Source organism: Chionomys nivalis, chromosome 7 (assembly GCF_950005125.1).
Source record: "Chionomys nivalis chromosome 7, mChiNiv1.1, whole genome shotgun sequence".
Lineage (NCBI taxonomy): Eukaryota > Metazoa > Chordata > Mammalia > Rodentia > Cricetidae > Chionomys > Chionomys nivalis.
In genome coordinates, this window is record NC_080092.1 from 54,617,457 (window position 1) to 54,636,715 (window position 19,259).

The 19,259-nt window shown below is 40.7% G+C and overlaps 1 protein-coding gene across 1 annotated transcript; it reads right to left on the reverse strand.

Annotated features, from left to right (window-relative positions):
• Positions 1-272: 272 nt before the first annotated feature.
• Positions 273-18,899, reverse strand: Aspa (aspartoacylase). The gene is made up of 6 exons (XM_057774895.1): positions 18,515-18,899; positions 14,318-14,513; positions 11,943-12,036; positions 8,377-8,484; positions 3,894-4,003; positions 273-978 (listed from the first exon to the last, which is right to left on the reverse strand). Exons 1-6 carry the CDS (start codon positions 18,745-18,747, stop codon positions 781-783), a joined length of 939 nt encoding a protein of 312 aa, XP_057630878.1. The 5' UTR covers positions 18,748-18,899; the 3' UTR covers positions 273-780.
• Between the last annotated feature and the right edge of the window lie 360 nt (positions 18,900-19,259).

Genomic DNA, 19,259 nt, shown 5'->3' on the forward strand with positions numbered 1-19,259 from the left:
CATCAGGCACACATGTGGTGTACCAACATACATGCAAGAAAACACCCATACACATAAAAATTTACAGACTGTTATTGAGGTATGGGTGCTTATAGCCATGACTGACTGAGTTTGATCCCTGGGATCCACATGGTGGAAGGAGAGAACCCGCTTCTGAACATTGTCCTCCGACCTTTACATATATATTGTGGCTTGAATGTGAGTGTGCACGCACACACACATACACAATAAATAAATAAATACATGTAAAACAAAAAAAAATCACATTTAATTAGACAGCACTCCTTCATGGTACCATGGCCATAAACAAGATCACATATAATTAGAAATTCTGAAGACTTTACAGAAGTCAAAACTTAAAAATATTCTGTAGTATTAGTTTTTAGAAGTACTTATGCATTACTTAAAAATGTGCATTCAATCTATCTCACTGTCTTGCTACGTGGTAAATTGCACATAGCATTGATTTCAATGTTATCTTTTGAATGTGAAGCTATGTTAAAGCTACCAGAATGTAATGCAATGCAATGTAATGTAACACAGAACCAGAAACACACTTGCCTGAATGAGCAGTATGTAACTCATTCAGAATATATTTGAAAGACATTCATTAATTTATTCTTTTTTTTTTTCAGAAACTGGCCTGGATGCTTACTGCTTGAGGCATGGGACCAAGTGTTGAGGAAAAGAACTAGAATAAGGCACAATTCTGCTCTTGGGGCGTTTACAGAGTCCTGGAGGCTTGCAAGACTCCCAGGAACTGTGAACTGGCAGTGATTTTTAGTGCAAAGTGGAGCGGATGCTTTTTGCGTTGAGTGTTAGCTTGGTTGTCTTTGCGAATGCTTCTTTTTTTTCATAATATGCGGCTTCATTCACAAACACGGGGTACACGGTACAGTCTCCACCCAGTGTCATAGTCTTTCCATCAAGAGACACAAACACGGGATCTCCAGGGTGTAACGGTTTCCAGTCTTGATCCTCTCAGGAGACATCAAAATACATTAATGAATTACATTTGGCTTTTTCTCCTCTTTTTAATTTGTTTCTGTCAGACTGTAGATGACTAACATTGTCCATTAAAAAAGACATTCTCTATTGAAAAGACACAAGAGAGACGCGTTGGGATGTATGTGAGCCTTCTAACACTAATGCTTCAGACCACAGGAGCCCTGGAGCATCTCCAGCATTGCTGTTCTGGACAAACATCTGGGGAGTTGGGCTAAGATGACTATCTAGGCCAGGGCAGGGCCTAGTCCTCCGCATTCCTAACTTTTACAGCAGCATCAGCATTACCGGGGAGGCTGTTAGAAAAGTAGAACTCCACCCCTGCTGAGACCCACTGAAAAACAATCTTCGTGTGAATAAATTGACTGAAATTGAGAAGAGCTGCCCACAGTACTTTTTCTCGGCCACCGCTACATTTCAGAATCACTTGGGAGGCTAGAATACTCTTGTACCAGTGAAAAGAATTAGCCTCGTCTCAGAAACACAGGTCCTGAATCTTCTATCCCAGGGAGAACAGGCTTAGTAGATATTCAAACATATTTACTGAGATAACGACCTATCAATCTCTCTTATAGAATTGAGAGAGAGAGAGAGAGAGAGAGAGAGAGAGAGAGAGAGAGAGAGAGAGAGAGAGAATGATATTGAGAACTGACTTTAGAGTTCTGCACATGCTAGCTGTACCACTGGGTTATACTCCAAGCCTTCTTTCTATCTCTTTCTTTGAGACAGGGTCTCACTAGTTTGCTCAGGCTGGCCTTGAACTCACTTTATGACCAAGGAAGGCCTTTAACTTGTGCTCCTCTTGCCTTAGCCTCCCCAAGTAGCTGGGATTACAGGCTTGTGCCACCGGACCTAACTTGAATCCTTCCTTATGGTCTAACAATTCCAACAATCTTTCCTGACTTTGGGACCCAACACTAATCAAGTTGGTTACTGTTCTCATCCTGCCTTCTCAACCTCCCCAGGCCTGCTTTTGCATCTTTGAAGGATGTCACTGAGGAGAACACACTTGAATAGGCCCGTGCTTGAGGATGCTGTGGCATTGTCAGCTGCCTGTTTCCTGAGCTTGTTTTCTTCCTCTCTAGCTCACACTGTCTTTAAAGACCATTGCTCATGGCTCCTCTGGTTTCCAGTTGATTTCCATGATGCTAAAGGCAGGATATGCTCTATTGGTCTGAATTTGCGGGCAGGATGCTTTATGATGTTGCCTGATGGCTATTAGAGCCATTTAAGTAGGGATCTGAATTGGATCAGTGATTTTCAACCATGGATACTCAAGCCAATAGTGTCAGATTAGCTGAGATGCTTGACACTGTCAGTTTTTAGAAAGCTCTCTTTTTTGAAGGGAAATGTCTCGGGGAGAAGGGAGGTGGAGGTGTTGGGAGGAATGAAGTTGGGGGGGGGACTGTAGAAACTGTAGTCAGGATGTATTTTATAAGAATTTAATTTTTTTTTAAATAGAAAGCTCTCTAGGTGATATGTATTCATGGCTGAAAAGCCTTGCATCACACACCCTTCCAGGTCTTTTTCATCCCTTCACCTCTTTTACTCCTAGGTCTAATGATGGAGTGGGTGTTGCAGTTGTTTGAGATCGCTCTTCTTCCCTGACATGTCCTTTGACCTCTCCAGACTTCAACCTCCTAACTGCCCCGAGAGCTCCTTCACTGGTGTTATTGACTAAACTAGGCAAGTTGTGATACTGGGATTCAGAGGAGAGTCATGGGACCATGTCAGGAATGTCCCAGAAAAACAAGTTCAGGGAGGTGTCAACTATGGCCAGCGGCAGAGAACATTAGTTGGAGATCTGTCCCTCATAGCTGTGTCTCTATGGGACAGTTCTGATTTTCCTTTTTCTCTTCTGACATTCCATCCTCATGCCTTCCCATCTCCTCTCTGTTGGAGACAAGGTTTCCCACTGTAACCCAGGTTGACCTCAAATCTGCAATCTTGCTGTCTCATCTTCCCAAGTGTTGGAATTATCAGTATGCACCACAATACCATGCTCAATGTCTATTCTAATATAAAAATATAAGGGCTCAGAAATTAAAAACTACATTGAGGTGTGGTGGAACACTAATGTAATCCCAAATTTGGGAGGCTGAGTTAGGAAAATCATGACTTTGAGCTAGCCTGGGCAACAATGGGAAACCCTTTCTCAAAAAAAAATTAAAAGCCAAATAAAATGTATATAATTTTACCTACTATTGCATATGGGTAGGCATTTTCAATTCTGGAAGTCTTGTTTGGATGTCTCTCCCCCCCACCCATTATGAGGTTACAGTCTGTGGCTATCACCATTTCTAGATAGTACATCGGACTTCACTGTTTCCAGACTATGAATCACACGAGACTATAGGCCACACTCATGGATGTGCCCGTAGAGCCAGCACACATTATATGTGGCAAATACCCAGAGAGGGTCTGGAGCCCTCCCTGCTATAGTTTGAGGTGGGTAGTGTCTTCCAGTGGTCCAGGTGTTAAGGGCTTGGTTCCTAAGAGTGGTCCTATCAGGAAGAGCTGTGGATCTGAAGGAAATGGTTCCTCGAGAGAAGCCTTTAGGTCACTGAGGATTCTGGAGGGGGCTGTGGTCCTGTCCTGCAAATGCTTACGTCCTTACCTGTGCAGTTGTCTTGACCATGTGCTTTTGCTACAACCCCAAAGTACTGCAGTCACTCTGAAGCCTCCAGAGTGGTGAACAGAATTACACCTTTTTCAGTTTACTAGATTTTTTTCTGTCATTTATTTCATTATAATGATGAAAGTCTGACTGATACGATACTTTAAATACTAATAAATTAGCTAATGGGCACAAAATGCTGTATGGAAGTAAAATTATACCTCAAAGTAGAATATTATTATTTTCAGTGTTTCAAAGAAACAGATGTTACCTGCAGATTAGGATGAATAACAGCAGCCACTTCTCCACTTTCATTCCTTGGATAATCAACTTTCTCCATTATTTTATAGACTTCAATAGCACAGGGAGGGAATTCTTTTCCTGTGGTAAGAGATGGCATGTGTTAATCACAGCTAGGAAGAAATGTCCTAGGAAAACGGAAGCTGGCACTTTAAGGAAGGAAGTGAAGAGTGCCACAAGGCAGTCAGTCTGTTATGGAGGCTCATAAATGTCAAGAAGCCAAGCACACTCTGGAGTTATTTGTCAGTATACTCCCCACAAGTGCGTGAGACAGAGGTAGAAACAGAAGGTACACATTTCAGTGTTTGCTAGGACCACGACCAAGAGAGCCGCTGGGTTCTCTTCTGGTTTTCCTATTCTTGAGCAACTCGCTGGCCTTCTGCAGGCTTGTGTTCATTAACTGTCAGACGAAAGTTTGGACGAGCTTAAGGCAGAGTCCTTCCTTCTGACACTGCGCGACTGTGTGTCTTCACAGAGACATCCAGCAAGCTAGCTGGCTTCAGCACAATGGGTACATTGCACCTGATTCAGCATAAGGAGACAATGCACATAATTCAGCGTCATGGGACATTGCACATCTGACAACCCCTGAGGTGGGACCTTTAGGGATGCAGGGAGTCTGCTCAACAGTGGAGTGCAACCCTCAAAGATGCTGCAAAACTAAACAACCCAGTGCCAAGAAATATTAGCAGCAATAGTTCACAGACACAGGAGGCAATCTCTGAGCCAACACTGAAACCTGTGTCCAATGGAGGGCTATAGCATGCTGTGGCTAAAGCCTAGAGGAAAGCCTTCCTTTCCTTGGAGTGGAATTGGAATGGGGAGATGGGTCATCACTTCTAGCTGACTTTTCTTGTTCAACGTTCTAGCCTAGAACTTAGCAGCTTAACACATTGAGCTTGTGATTCTGTAGGTGACCAGCAGCTCCTCTGGTTTAGTCTGGCTTTGACTGATTTCTGATTGTCTCGATGACACATGCAAGGTGAGCTGGCAGGTCCTCTGGCTGCTGAATGGTATGGGATAGCCCCACTCTCATGTCTGACATTTGAGAGGCTGCAGATTGATCTATGTGACTGTGTGCTGGGGCCCTTGAGCTCTCCATCTTGTAACCTTTTCCTATCAGTATGGAAAGAGGGGTTCCCAAGAACAGTAAGAAAACAAGCTCCATAGTGCTGTATTTTTCAAGCTTCTGGGGCATAAAAACAGATTACATGGCCAAGCCAGATTTAAGAAGAAGGGAAGAACAGCCTGGGTGGTGCAAGGATGCAGAGGGGTGTTCTGTAGTCACCACCCCACATCCATGTTACAGGGAATACAGACTGTGTTTGTAAACCATGTGTGGTGGTCCGCATAGGCTCGCATATTTGAATGTTTGGTCATTAGGGAGTGGAGTTACTTGACAGGGGTTAGGAGGTGTGGCCTTGTTGGAGGAAATGCATCACTGGGGGAGAACTTCGGGGTTTCAAATGCTCAAGCCAGGCCCAGTGTCTCTCTCTTCCTGCTGCCCGACAATCCAGATGTAGAACTCTCAGTTACCTTTCCAGCATCATGTCTGCCTGCAGGCTGCCGTGCTTCCCGTTATCAAGGTGATAATGAACAAAAACCTGTCAATGTAAGCAATCCCCAACCAAATGCTTTCTTTTATAAGAGTTGTTGTGGTCACGGCTTCTCTTCACAGCTATAGAACACTGACTAAGATACCATGTCTTCCGTCAGGTTTGTGCCTTCCACCTGGTTGTTTAATTTCTTAACACACTGTGGTTCGACCCCTGGCATCTGAGGGCCTGTTGTGGATATGTTCTGATCTTCCCAACACCAGTTCCACCAGACAGCATGGACCTGACCTCAGACAAGGGTGATAAGAACTGATATTCAGTTTTATGACTTTCTGGAGGTCAAAGGACTCCCACATACAAGAAGCTCTTGTGGCCAAAGGAGATGCTCCCTGAGGCTAAGGGGCAATACCTGCCACAGGCCCTGAGCTGCACTTTAGTTACATCATCAGAACTATAATTCCTCAATGTGGCCTAAGGGAATTATTATTTACATAGGATGTCTATGACACCTTTAAAGTTTTCTTAACTTTTAAAGTAAATTGTTGTATAGTTGTTGCACTTCTTAGAATATCTTTAGACTTATTGAGTGAGTGAGCAGATGTGCAGAAGATCCACTCACATACCTCCTTACCAATCACCACCCAGTTGTTAATTACAGACATAATACATAAAATCATCATTCTTGCTGACTATAACTAAGTTAGTCTCGCTTAGCCCTCTTCTCAGTAATCACTGCTGTAGCTTAGTGTGCTTTTTTCTAGTGCTTTTCCTATATATATATATATATGCACGCACATGCACACACACATACCACACACACACACACACACACACACTCCAGTTCTGGAAAGTGATAATAAATCAATTATTGTAAAGACAGGGTTTCATTGGGTAGCCCAGGTTAGTCTTGAACACTGAACTCATTTACCTCTTACTTCAGCCTCCTCAGAACTTAGATTATAGAACGAACCATCACACTAGCTTACTACTATTATTTTAAAGTCAATTTGTTTACTGCATGCTTTGGTTTACAATGTATGTGTGTGTGTGTGTGTGTGTGTGTGTGTGTGTGCATTGCATGTGGGTATGTGGTTGTGAGCACCATGCGCATGCATGTGAGAGTCATAGCAGGGTGTTGAGTGTTGTCCTTTGTCACTTTCTACCTTATTGCTTGAGACAGGTTCTCTCACAGAACTGGAAACTTGGTATTTGGGCTAGGCTGGCTGGCTAGTGAGATCTTAGCATTCACTGTTCTTTGCCCCACAAAATACTGGGGCTACAGGAATGGTCAGCTACACCTGGATTTTTATGTGGGTGCTAAATATTCAAGCTCAGGTCCTCATGCTTGCAGATCAAGTGATGGTACCCACTGAGCTATCTTGCTTTTCCAAAATTAACAGCTTGATTTTGAAAAATTAACACTTTTGAAGACTAGTCCAATTTTAGTTTAATTAATTCTTCACAGCCATTGAACATTTGGGTCATTTCCATTGTTTTATGATTGGAGACAAGCTGTAGCAGCCAGCTCTTATGTAATACACTGGATGTGCATGCAATGATGCTTCTTTGAGATATGGAGTTGCTGGATCCTGCGGTTTGTGCATTTCAAGAAGGATATACTGAGGATGCAGCGATGGTTCAGTGAGAGTAAGAGTTCTTGCTGGATGAGCATGAGGACGTGAGTTTGGGCACCAGCACTGAAATAATAGGCCACATGTGACCATGTGTGCCTGTAACATAGAGAACTGAAAGGAAGGAATCAGAAAGATTGCCCAGTTTGTGGCTGCCAGCCTAGCTCCAGATTCAGTGAGATATCCTGTCCTAGAGGAATAAGGCAGAGAGTCGTAGAACAGGGCATTCAAAGTCCTCACATGGCTCAGCAATACATTGACACACACGTGCTTGTATACCATATACATAGGTCACACTCTCTCTCCCATACAAACAACAGATAAGCAAAAATAAAATACTATAAAATTATACCCTAAAAGGTCTTTACCAAATTACATGATCATCAGAAAGGAATGAGAATATTTTTTTTTCCTACAGCTTTTCCAAAACTTAGTATCAGAAATAGCAGATTTGAATATTTTCTTAATCTCATGAGTGAAAACATTTTGTACTCCTTTGGATTACTCATGATCCTGAACATCTTATGCTTATTGAACTTGTGAACTTTCTAGTCATTCTTATATTCTTATCCAGCATATATTAGCCGTAAACAATGATGGGTTTTATTTTCAAATGTGTAGGTAATAAGTTTTGATCACATTGACGCTCCATTATTCTCTCCTTTCCCCTCACCACTCCTGCTCATCACTTTCTGCTTCCCACCCAGTCCTTTCTCTCTTTGTGTCTTTCTTCTAACCCAGTAAGTTTCCTTAGGACTGCTTACAGAAGCATGGCGAGGGAATTTACAGGAGCACGGGCAGCTTCCTAGTGGCTATGCCATTGAAGAAAATGTCTCCCCAGGATCCATTAGCCTTCTAGACCCTCACAGCAGGGTGGGCTTCAGCTGTCTTTGTTGTTCAAAATGGAAATTAACGGGATAAGGAAAATGGCTTGATTTGGGAGCTTTATTTTGAGAGCTGCTTTTTGTTTGTTTGTTTGTTTCTACTGGTCATTCCTTCTAGGAACGGACTATGGCACACATCTGTAATGCCAGCCCTTGGAAGACTGCAGCAGGAAGACTGAGAGTTCAAGACCAGCCCGGTGTGGGAAGGCAACACCCCCCCCCCAAACACACACAGCTAACTAGTTAAGATCATAAATGTGATAACTATGACCTAGATTCTCTTCATATTTCAATGTTTAGTGGTTAACTTTTACATAGAGTCACCCCCTCATAGATAAGTCATGTACACAAACATACGGAAACAACCGCCACCCAACACTCACCTTTGTTGAAATGGTGTATAAAATCAAGAGCATGTTTAACCATTCTTCTCATTTGGTCCAAAATATCAGCTCTCAGAACACCCTGAGGCTGGGGACCAACTTCTATACCTATGTACAGAAGCAGACACATCACTTTTATGTAAGCAGTAGAATACTCTGAAAGAACAAGCATTTCAAATATAAAGATCTAGGATCCCAGTGTTGGGACTGTTTAATATCACGGAAAAAAGCAGAGACAATGTCAGAGTAAATACAGAACATGGAAACCCACAGAGCTGTGCTGAAGTAGGAACTCAGGGTTATCTTTTTCTTTTATGCCCTTCAGTATTATCAAAACATTAAAAACTTACTACTTAGTAAAAGATGCAGACCAAGTGAGGCTGATAAGTAATAGGTAACCACAACGAGAAACTGTCATGAACTTCATAGTTACCTTAGCAGTATGAAATATGTCTATGTAGTCAGAAATCTATCTAACTAAGCTTGGGTTTAGTTTATGTGACTTTTGAGCAACATCCTTGCCTTTACTATAACACTATATCTATAGCTTACTGATAAGATGGTGCAACGTTTGTTCTTCATTTTCTGTAAAATTATATTCATTTCTTCTATTCCAGTAAAACTGTGCCTGTACTATCATGTTTTTCCATGCTCACCACTACAGAATGTTCCTTCTCTAAACCACTTGTCTAGTCCCTTTCTCCTGCCCAGCTTCCAACAAATCATCCCTTCACTCACCACCTTCTCCTTTAAACCATTTGCAAATTCTAATACTGCACACCATTATTTAATTCCACAAAATTCATAAGTTCCTTTACCCTCATCTGATTTTCACCCATTTCTACTATTTCCTAGTCTGTTAAAACTTCTTATATTTTCAGGCGGTGGTGCACGCCTTTAATCCCAGTACTTGAGAGGCAGAGGCAGGCAGATCTCCATGAGTTTGAGGCCAGCCTGGTCTCGAAGAGCTAGTTCCAGGACAGGCTCCAAAGCTACAGAGAAACCTTGTATTGGAAAATCAAAAACCAACCAACCAACCAACAAACAAAGAAAAACTTATATTTTTTATCAGTTTCATGTAAAATCTTTGTTGTGCTTATTTTTCTTATGTGTATAAATAGACCTTTCTTTACATGCATGGTATCATAGGTCTTGGTAAGGTATTTATTTCTGCATAAATAATTTGTAAAACTCTGAAAAATATGTTTCTGGATATGTCTGTGTATCATAGGAGAGGTTGTTTATTCACCTCAAAGTCATCTTTCTTCATTCTAACAGAATCAGAGTTTTGGTTGAGTATCCACAGTACAAGGCAAAAGTATCTTGTTTTCAGCTCAAGAATAAGTGCTGAATGGCTTAAGGCACTTATAGTAATCATAGCACTCTAGTGACTGAAGGACCCAAATAAAGGATGTGCAGGGGAGACCTGAGACACTCTTTATTTAATGATGTTTAGAGAACTACAGTGCATGTCTTGTGACCACAGTAAAGATTGTGGAACAGACGAATAAAAAGATATTGGTCCCTCACGATGTTGTGAGGGAGGCAGAAGATGTGAAGAGTAAGAAGATGCTGGTCCCTCATGTTGTTGTGAGGGAAGCAGAAGATGTGGTGTAGTAGATCTACATGGAGGGCAAGGGCTACAGAGTGGTAGAGGTGGGCACTTCATGCCCAAGAATCTTGTTTGTTTTCCCAAGATGAGAATATTTTTCAAAACCAAAATTAAGTTCGGCCCAAGATCTCTCATCAGTGCAGAATCGTTAAATCCACAGGATATGACCAAGACACATTCAGGATGGAAAGGAAGAAACAAGGGTCATAAAAAGTGCTAAATTTGAGATGAGGTTATGCCTAAAATCTAAGAAGACTGTGTCTAGTTACTCGTCTGTGTTGAGGGTGGGGAGTGTGAATGGATATGCTTGGGTTTGATTGTCAGGCTGCCTGCAGCAAACTACAATTAAGTTTATCTAGAAGGATCCAGTGAGACTTGAGGCAACTTGGCATTAGGATGGTCCTTATACTGTTAGCAGCTAAAATAAGTTTGTATGGACACTCTTTGTGACTACAAAATGTTGAATAAAAAGGTGTTTCTTTCTCTTGATATTCAGTGTTTTTATTCATCATTTAATAAATAAACTCCAAAGCAAGTTTCAAAATCAGGAGAACACACCAGCATTTCTTAGTTATAATGTACTTATAGTTCCTTGCATTAAAATGTTTAAAAATTTAGCTTTATTTGCAAGGGACAGCACATCAGCAGACATTTGTTCTAATTTAAAAATGTACCAACCACAAATATCACAGACCAAGCCTGATCTGTCAGACTTCAGAAGTCTTATCCTTTTATTCAGTGTCAAATGGAACCAGGCTGTCTATCCTGTTATTATTATTGCAGTGCTGGCATTTGGATGAAAGCCCCCATACCTGCTATGCAAGCACAGCCTTATCCTGTATCATTTAGGCTCTGGTTTTCTTTTATTTTGTCACTCTATCTGTACGTCTATCTATATATTTTGAAGTATTAGAATACTAGGCAAGGACTCTGTCACTGAGTTATAGGCTCAGGCCAAAGCTTTGGTTTATTTAAACTATGTAATGTTATTGGATATTTAGCCTATATAATGTGTATATATTTGGATATAGTTCTCTAATTATAATAATACATTACTTTAACCATGTGACAAAACATCCTACCAATTGAATAGTCAGTTATTTTTTAAAGAAACTTATTTGCTTCCATTACTTTTCAAGTCTCTTTCAAATTACTCTTGTTTAAAAGATCTGCTATCTTATATTTTTGGTTGTGAGCCTAGCCTTTAACGGCTGAGCCATCCCCTCCAGGCAGAGGCAGGTGGATCTTTGAGAGTTCGAGGCCAGCCTGGTCTAAAAGAGTTAGTTCCAGGACAGGCACCAAAGCTACAGAGAAACCCTGTCTCGAAAAACAAAAAACAAAACAAACAAAACCAAAAAAAAAAAAAAAAAGATCTGCTATCTAACAAAATAGATTTGAGTTGCAGTAGCAGTTTTTCTTGCAGTGTAGTTGTAGATAATTAATTATATTAGTAGGTCACCCTGGAAACAGAATGGAGCCACCCCCTACTATAGCAGTTCAGCACTATGGAGTAATTATCTGACTACAGTCCCATCTTCTCATTAGACCCTGAGCTCCTTGAGGTAAGATGGTGTGTTTTGTTCACTGCTACATCCTAAAGACCTAGCACAGGACTGATCTCCAACAGACACACAATTACCTATGGAATATACAAATCCTGTATGCAATACAGTTGGTGGAGTAAGAGACTGTTCTATTCCTCTTGAGTTTTGGGAATGAGGAGAACATCAGACTAATTTTAGAGTCGAGTGTTACAGCAAATAAAATACTAGGAATAAATCTAGAGATCTGCTCAGAGAAATTCAGGAAATTAGGTATGGTTAGGGTTTGCCTACAGTTAATCTGTTCACCTGATCATTCTAAGATTAATGATATGGGAGCTAGATTATGTTCTTTGTGTTTCAGTTAGGTTGTATTTTCTTTACCTGTGCCAGCAGTAGGAAGTACAACTTACCAACTGGATACTTGGCAATGGAACGAGTGGTTGCATATTTGAGGGAAGGATGCTCAATAAGATAAACATAGCAGGGCAACGGAGCCAAGGAAGTCTGAACAGAATTGAAAACATCGTTCTTAGTATGCAAAGTATGTTTTGTTCTCTTGGCTGCTACAGAGTCCATAGTCCCTTCAATATGCTTTATATCATAATTAAAATTAGCCAGACAGTCTTATGAAATAGTCTCTAAAACCCACTGTTATAGCTTTGAAACCAACAAATGAATTACATATAAAATCAAAATATATTAGTTTTCTGGGCAAAAGGTACATAAGACAATACCCAAAGATGAAAACTAAAAATAGGAAATAAATATTCCTTCTGAACATATTTGACTACTTCTGAAAACATTTTGTTTACATCTTTGTTTATACTACTATTCGGCAAAGTATTGGCCTTAAATTCTGTTACTATTATGGTCCAGATCTCTACAGCTGCTGGGTAATTTCCTCCACAATTTCTGCTTATTTCAATGAGAAATTGAGCCAGGTTTCAATTTGAGACAAGAATTTCACTATGGAGCTCTGGGTGGCCTGGAACTTACTACATAGAGTTAATTCATCTCAAACCCACACCTGCCTCTAACTTCTGAATTCTGGGATTAGAAGTTTATGCCACTACACCTAGACTAGCCTCTGGGTTTTCATAAATTATAAGCCATGTGGTTTCACATACGGTAAGGAAAGCATCCAATTTTTTATTCAGAGAGCAAAAAAGATTGCTACATTGTGGTCTCCCCAACCCTACCCCCATTGTGACCCCAGAAGCACTAGGTAGTCACTGTTAAAAGTCAAGAGAAAAGAAGAAATAGTTACCCTTGACATTTATTAATTTATTAACCCAGCATCTTTTGTTCTAACGCTTCTTGTTGGCAGCTACCACCTGTCTGGTGTCCCTATCCATATCGTTCTGTCCCTGAGGTATTAGCTTGTGGCACCCATCTTGGTCCCTTTCTACCACTTTTGACCTCTCCAGTGCTTGGAGGAACGAGTTGGCCAGACTTTTGGAGCCTCTGCTGAAGTGGCTGGGCCTGACACTGTTTCTCTGCTGTCTTTCATAGATCTTGGTCATGGAGCCGACCCCATACCACCATGGAGGTACAGGTGCTGTGCTGTGGGAGAAGCTCACGTATAGAAGCAGCTCTCCTCGCAGGGGAAAGCTTTTCACTTTTGTCCAGTTTGACTGTGTCCATCCTTTTGGGGACTTTTTGAGGAAGGCTGCCAGAGCTCTGACAAATTACTCCTGGTTAATATCTTTTACAGTAACTCCAGGCATCTCTGGCCTCCATACTGCCAATCATAGGAAAGGGCTGTTAGTCACATCAGAAGCTAAGTGCTTTAACTCTTCTTTGCATTGAAGACTTTTAGCATTTACATGAGGTTAAGTGTTATCATGCCTGTTTTGTAAAATAAGGGAAGCAAGGTTTTGGGAGATGAATAAGAAAGTCAGGATTTGAACTCAGGTTCTCCTAGACATCTATGTCAAATTCCTTCTATTAAGTCATAACAGCTCTCAGGAAGGAAGAATATTTATTATAATAAACCGATAATTCAGTATTTGTGATACTGCTGCTGTTCTAGCAAATTTTTCTGTAGTTGTAGATACTGGATGGTGGAATTTTTCATTCTTGAGCCTCATCTTGTAGCTGAGCGTGTCATCATGCTCAGCAGTGGGTGCGAGGATGTACCAGCTGCCAGGGCTGAAGTCTTGATGCACTCATGAAACACACTGCCCAGCAGAGGTGTTTCAGTCAAATGGGACCATGGGTAAGATGCGAGGAGGCCAAGACTCGTTGTCTTTACACTTTAGTCAACCCTGAATGATCTCTGGAGTTTCCTAAAGCTGTGCAATTGACATGTTTCAACTGTGTCGTTTAAATTTTGGTATTAATTTTATTTGGTTTTACCAAACACCATGCTTGGTGACTATCTGGATAGAATTTATAACTTTGTATAGTCAAGTATTTATAGACTTTTTAAAAATTATTTTCTGCTGGGCGGTGGTGGCGCACGCCTTTAATCCCAACACTCGGGAAGCAGAGGCAGGCGGTTCTCTAGGAGTTCGAGACCAGCCTGGTCTACAAGAGCTAGTGCCAGAACAGGCTACAAAGAAACTCTGTCTTGAAAAAAAAATATTTTCCTCATTGTGTTTACTGTTTTACTTCTTTTTCTCTTCTTGCCAGCACTGCCTCTTCCTTTGTGTAGCACTTCATCAAGCCTCACATTTGGCCATGGGATACAATCCATTTCTCTTTTTCCCGCCTTCCTGACATCTTTCAATGACTTAAATAGAAAGGATCCCAAGCTAACATAAATTAATAACTTTGAGATTACCTTAATATAGTGAAACATCTGGATTAAAAAGTCATTCTTGGAATCCTCGAGAATAAGAGTGCAACCCATGTTAGAAGTCGTGTTGTGAAGGTCTAAAACAACGTCGTAGGAATTGTCACTATTTTTTGGACCAAATAAGTGATTTATTTCTTGAGCCCTTCTCACTTCATATGGCAAATCCTCAGACATCTCCTTGCTGTTTTAGCAGAAAGAAAAAGAATAACGTCATCTATGGCTACAATAACATAAATATACAATGGGGACAGTACACAAAGAACAAACTGTAAACCTCACGTGTATATTAAAAACCTGTGCAGAACATGAAAATGTATCAGAAACTTCCGCAAATGAAAAACTGCACCTTTTCTCCTGCTGATCCCATATATCTGGCGCTGCACTGGCGTGCTTATAAAAATGCTAGGTTTATTTATGTGGCTGGTCTTGGGTAAGGCCTTGCAAGTGGAATTTACCATGTGTCTTCAACTTTGAAAAAACATAAGTCCTTAATTTGATATGCACTTCCTTGTAGTTATGGTGCATTGCTTATTTATTATGGGTCCAAACATCACTCTCCACCGCCACTGTGGTTCTCGTGCAAAGACGTAGTTCAACTCAGGTGCTTATGTCTTTATTGGGATTTTAAATTGAAGATTGGGTATGATTTAGGACATGCTTTACAAACAACAAACCACAAACCCTTCCAAAGTACAAAACTTACCAAACTTACTTACATAATTTTTCTGGAACAAGGGTTGATAGGCGATCATTATATTCTCAAATGTGTCTATCCACCCTCTCTTTACTATTTCTTTTTACAGTGCTGAAGATTGAACTTTGAGCCTCATCTAGTTAGGCAAGAGCTCTGTCACTGAGTTACAGTCCTAGCACCTCCTTCTTGTTCTTTCTAATTTTGAGACAGTCTTGCTAATTTTCTCAGGTTGGCTTTACATTTATTCTGTAGGGAAGGGAGGAGGATTGCCTCCTGCCTCAGCCTCCCAAGTAGCTAGAATTATAGGCCTGCAGTTGTCTGAATGAAATTTACAATTTTAGAGATTCAAGAATTCACAAAGGTTTTTGTTACTTTATTCATTGTTGTCATGATTTCACTCGTTTCTTCTCCTTTCCTCCTGCCTGTCAGCACTGTTTGTGTCAGCACACTTCACCCGGCCTCTCAGTTTGACTATGGAAGAGAGCTCCGAGGGTGTTCTATACATGATAATGGCTTAAACTTATACTTCTCTATTGTTTCCCAAACATATATTCTTTTAACATAATTTTATATATTTATATTATCTGGCCATTTTAAAAAAATAGTTTGTATCAGAGTCTTTCCTGCTTGGAAATCTCATTTGCAATCAGGAAGGTGCATTAGCCTTTTTGTGATAATGAAGCCAAGACCATAAGGAATAAAACAGAGCATGTGAAGAAAAGTACAGTGGGAAGACAGACGAGCCAAAGGCATTGATGACATCAGGGAGCTACTGTACCGGGGCCACCTATATTTGCATATAAAGTTCATGAAAAAGAAGTTTATATTACTATTCTTAAGTTTCTATTTGCAATCAAATACAGTTCCTAATGTGATCTCTCTCTCTCTCTCTCTCTCTCTCTCTCTCTCTCTCTCTCTCTCACACACACACACACACACACACACACACACCCCACAGGCATTTTTCAAAGTTAACTCCTATAAGTTAGTTCATATAAGATTAGTTCATATTATCTCATTCCAGATCTTATTTATTTCCATGTGGATAAATGACACCATTACCCATTCAGATGTTCAGAGTCAAGGTTTTAAGTTTTGAAAGATAGTGGACACTCTGAATTCTTATGCCTGGGGGGTCCAGTTACCGTAAGAAGAGTCCCACGGGACCAGACTGCAAGAATAGACAGGGGACTGACCTTGGGTGGCATTAGTAGCCACACTGCTATAATAGCCGTGTTGTAACAGTAGGTTGCTTAGATCTATTCTGGATAGTAGATTTAAAAAGAACATCCAGCATGGGAAAGCAGATTTCTATGCTAGGGGCAGTGCTGTGGTCACCACATGAAGAACTCATGGGAAGAAGCCTGGGTTAAACTGGATGTATGTAGGTCCTGTAAGAGGCTATATTATCGTCCACAGAGGAAGTCTGGCTTTGTGGAGTGCCTATATATATGTATATACAATATTTATAGCATTAGAGAGAACCCAGTGCCTTATCCATGCTAGGCAAGTACTATTCCCATATGAGATACAACCTCAGTCCACTTCTTGAATTATTTATTTTAAAGAAGGATCTTGATAAGTTGCCTCAGCTTCCTGAGTAGCAGAGGTTACAGACCTGTGAATGCAGGCCTGGCTGCTCTGTGGAGTTCTGTAAAGAGTATGTGGGAGAACTTACCACACTAGTCAAGGGGGCTGGAGAGCAGAGACGGCTCTAAGGTTGCCTCTGTGAGGCACTTGTGGGTAATGGTGCCACCACTGAAATGAGGAAAAGACAGCTGCCTAGAAGACGGCGGAGAGGTTCATTGGTTATTTATCTCATGATTTTCATAACCACCGTGAGACAGAGCTGTCTAACTTCCAAAGACTGTTAAGACTAAGAAAGAGAATGTGAACCTGTCACTGAACAGGTACTATTGGCTGTTCTTAGTAAGAAAACTCTCCCCAATCCACTTCAGAGCTATCTGGAAAGTTAATACACAGGTTAAAGGATTAATTCTTCAACAAATCTTAATTGTCATATATGTGCTAGTTAATAGCTATTTTAGGTGAATAAACACTAATTGTCCTGATATAACCTCAATCATGAAGATAAAAGTATTTCTAAAATTTAAATTTTGCTAATAAAATTATTTGGTACACAAAATAGCACTGCTGTGTAACTTCCGGGGAAAGCAAATATTTTGTAAAGGTGAATTTTGTTTTATCTATTGTTCTATGATAAGACTGGGCCGAGGAATTCTCTAACTAGCATTTATCAACAAACAAGCATATGGCCAGTCCTGCTAGCACAGGCCTATAATTCCAACTGCTTGGCAGTGTGAGGCAGGAGGGTCAAAAGCTCAGGCCTGCCTAAGTTACAGAGTAAGCTCAGGGCCAACCTGGTTAGTTTAGTAAGACCCTGTCTCAAAATAAAAACTACCAAGAGTTTAGGTACTTGCATCGACAGTGCCTCCCATAACCTAGTGCATTAAGACAAGAAAGCAAGCACCTAAAGCCGTTAGGTGCTCCTCTGGGTGCCTTTCGTCTTAGCTAGCAGTCTACCAACCAGCCGAGTGTAAAAACCATTGTGTACACTGCTTTGTACATCTGCAACACCTGGTACATGCTTAACAATATTTTTAGGTTAAAAAAATGATGCTAGGAAAAACACTTAGAGGCATATACAATAGCAAATATTATAATATAGACAAGGGAAGAAATAACTGGTATTTATCAACCTAGAGTGTGGTGACTACACACACCACATGGAACTGTCTAAATCAGCTGTAACCCAAATTCAGAGAGGTTGGAGGAGGTGTCTTCAGCCCTCGTTTTCCTCAGCGGTGATACCCCACCACTAGAGATGAACACATCTCTCCCTCCGGCCGCACACTGCCCTGATGTGCTCAGGCTCTGGATGCCCAATCACTCTTTCACTCAACAAGCATCAGTCAAAACGTCATCATTTTCTCAGCTAGAACTTTACCACAAACACATCCTGCAAGAAAGCACAGTGGTGAATTTCCCACAAAACAGCATGTTTACAGTGACCAAATTAATTTACATAACGACCAAACATTGACTTATTCTTATTTTTTGAGAAGAATTTCGAGTCTTATTTTTATTTTCACACATTGTCCAAGCTTGCCCAAACACAAATTTCATGCATAGGATTATTATATTTGTGTCTTTCAAGACACATGAGTCAGAAATAATAATCTTTCCCATTTGTTGCTGTATACTGCGTGGCATACAATAAAAAAAAAAAAGGAATAACCAGCAAAGCCTGGAGCTGTAAAAAGTTTACAGCAGAGCATGTGAATGCTGGGTTTGGGTAGCTGCATAATTCACAATGCAGCATGATTAAAAGTGAAAGTGATCTTATGGGTTAAGGACGCTCTATGTACGGGTCTGACCACTGACTTGAGCAAGCACGTGTTCTCCCTCCCAGTGACTACTGCTTTTCACACAAGCAAGCTCTCACAGAGTACAGATCACAGTCTTACCTAAGATTTTCAAGGTTAAAAACACGATTCAGGTCACAGTCAATGTATCGGGCACACTTCTCCACTGCTCTTGGGTTGGTTATGAATGGCTTCACCTCCAGGCCTTCTCTCTGAATTTCAGCACCATTCTTTAGCCAGTGAGTAACTAGAAACACTCCTGTCAGCTCATTTCCGTGAGTCCCTCCAAAGATAGCAATCTTTTTAATAGGTTCTTCAGCAACACAAGCAGTCATTTTACCAAGTAGACTGGTCTGATTTCTGCAGTTCACAAGAGAGGAGGTCAAAGGACGCTTAACTCCTCAGCAAAGTTTCCAAGTTTAGATCTAAGCCAGAAGTGCAAAGTACAGAATTCTCAAGTATTTAACAATTGTTTCTGTCACGACGTCCGAGCCTGTTTATTCTATGGACACTCCCTTCTGTAGCCCCTCCCTTTACCATATTTGGGTTAAAATATGCAAAGATCAACAAGAGACGCAACTGCTAACTTCCAACTCCCTCAGATGGTCAGCAGATCTAAGTACAACTGTGTTAGAGTCTCCTGCTATAAAAATTCTGTTTTCTGTCCAGGATGATTATTTATAATAATAATACTGCAACAAGCCCAGTCCTCCCAAATATAACAATGTGGCTTATTTAGTGTTTATGTTTCCACTGATGTTTAAAAACATTTCTGAAGTAAGCAACTTTTCACCATCTGAAGACGTTTGAGTCTCTCTTTACAAACAGTCAAGGACAGGTGCTCAGA

Bases quoted from the DNA above. Each gene is read 5' to 3' on its own strand.
- Aspa (XM_057774895.1), bottom strand. From the start codon at position 18,747: ATGACTGCTTGTGTTGCTGAAGAACCTATTAAAAAGATTGCTATCTTT. The intron at 12,037-14,317 runs GTAATCTCAAAG...AATTCTGTTCAG, and splicing joins AGATGTTTCACTATATTAAG to ACTTCCTTGGCTCCGTTGCC. The intron at 4,004-8,376 runs GTGAGTGTTGGG...CTCTTACCACAG, and splicing joins TATACACCATTTCAACAAAG to GAAAAGAATTCCCTCCCTGT.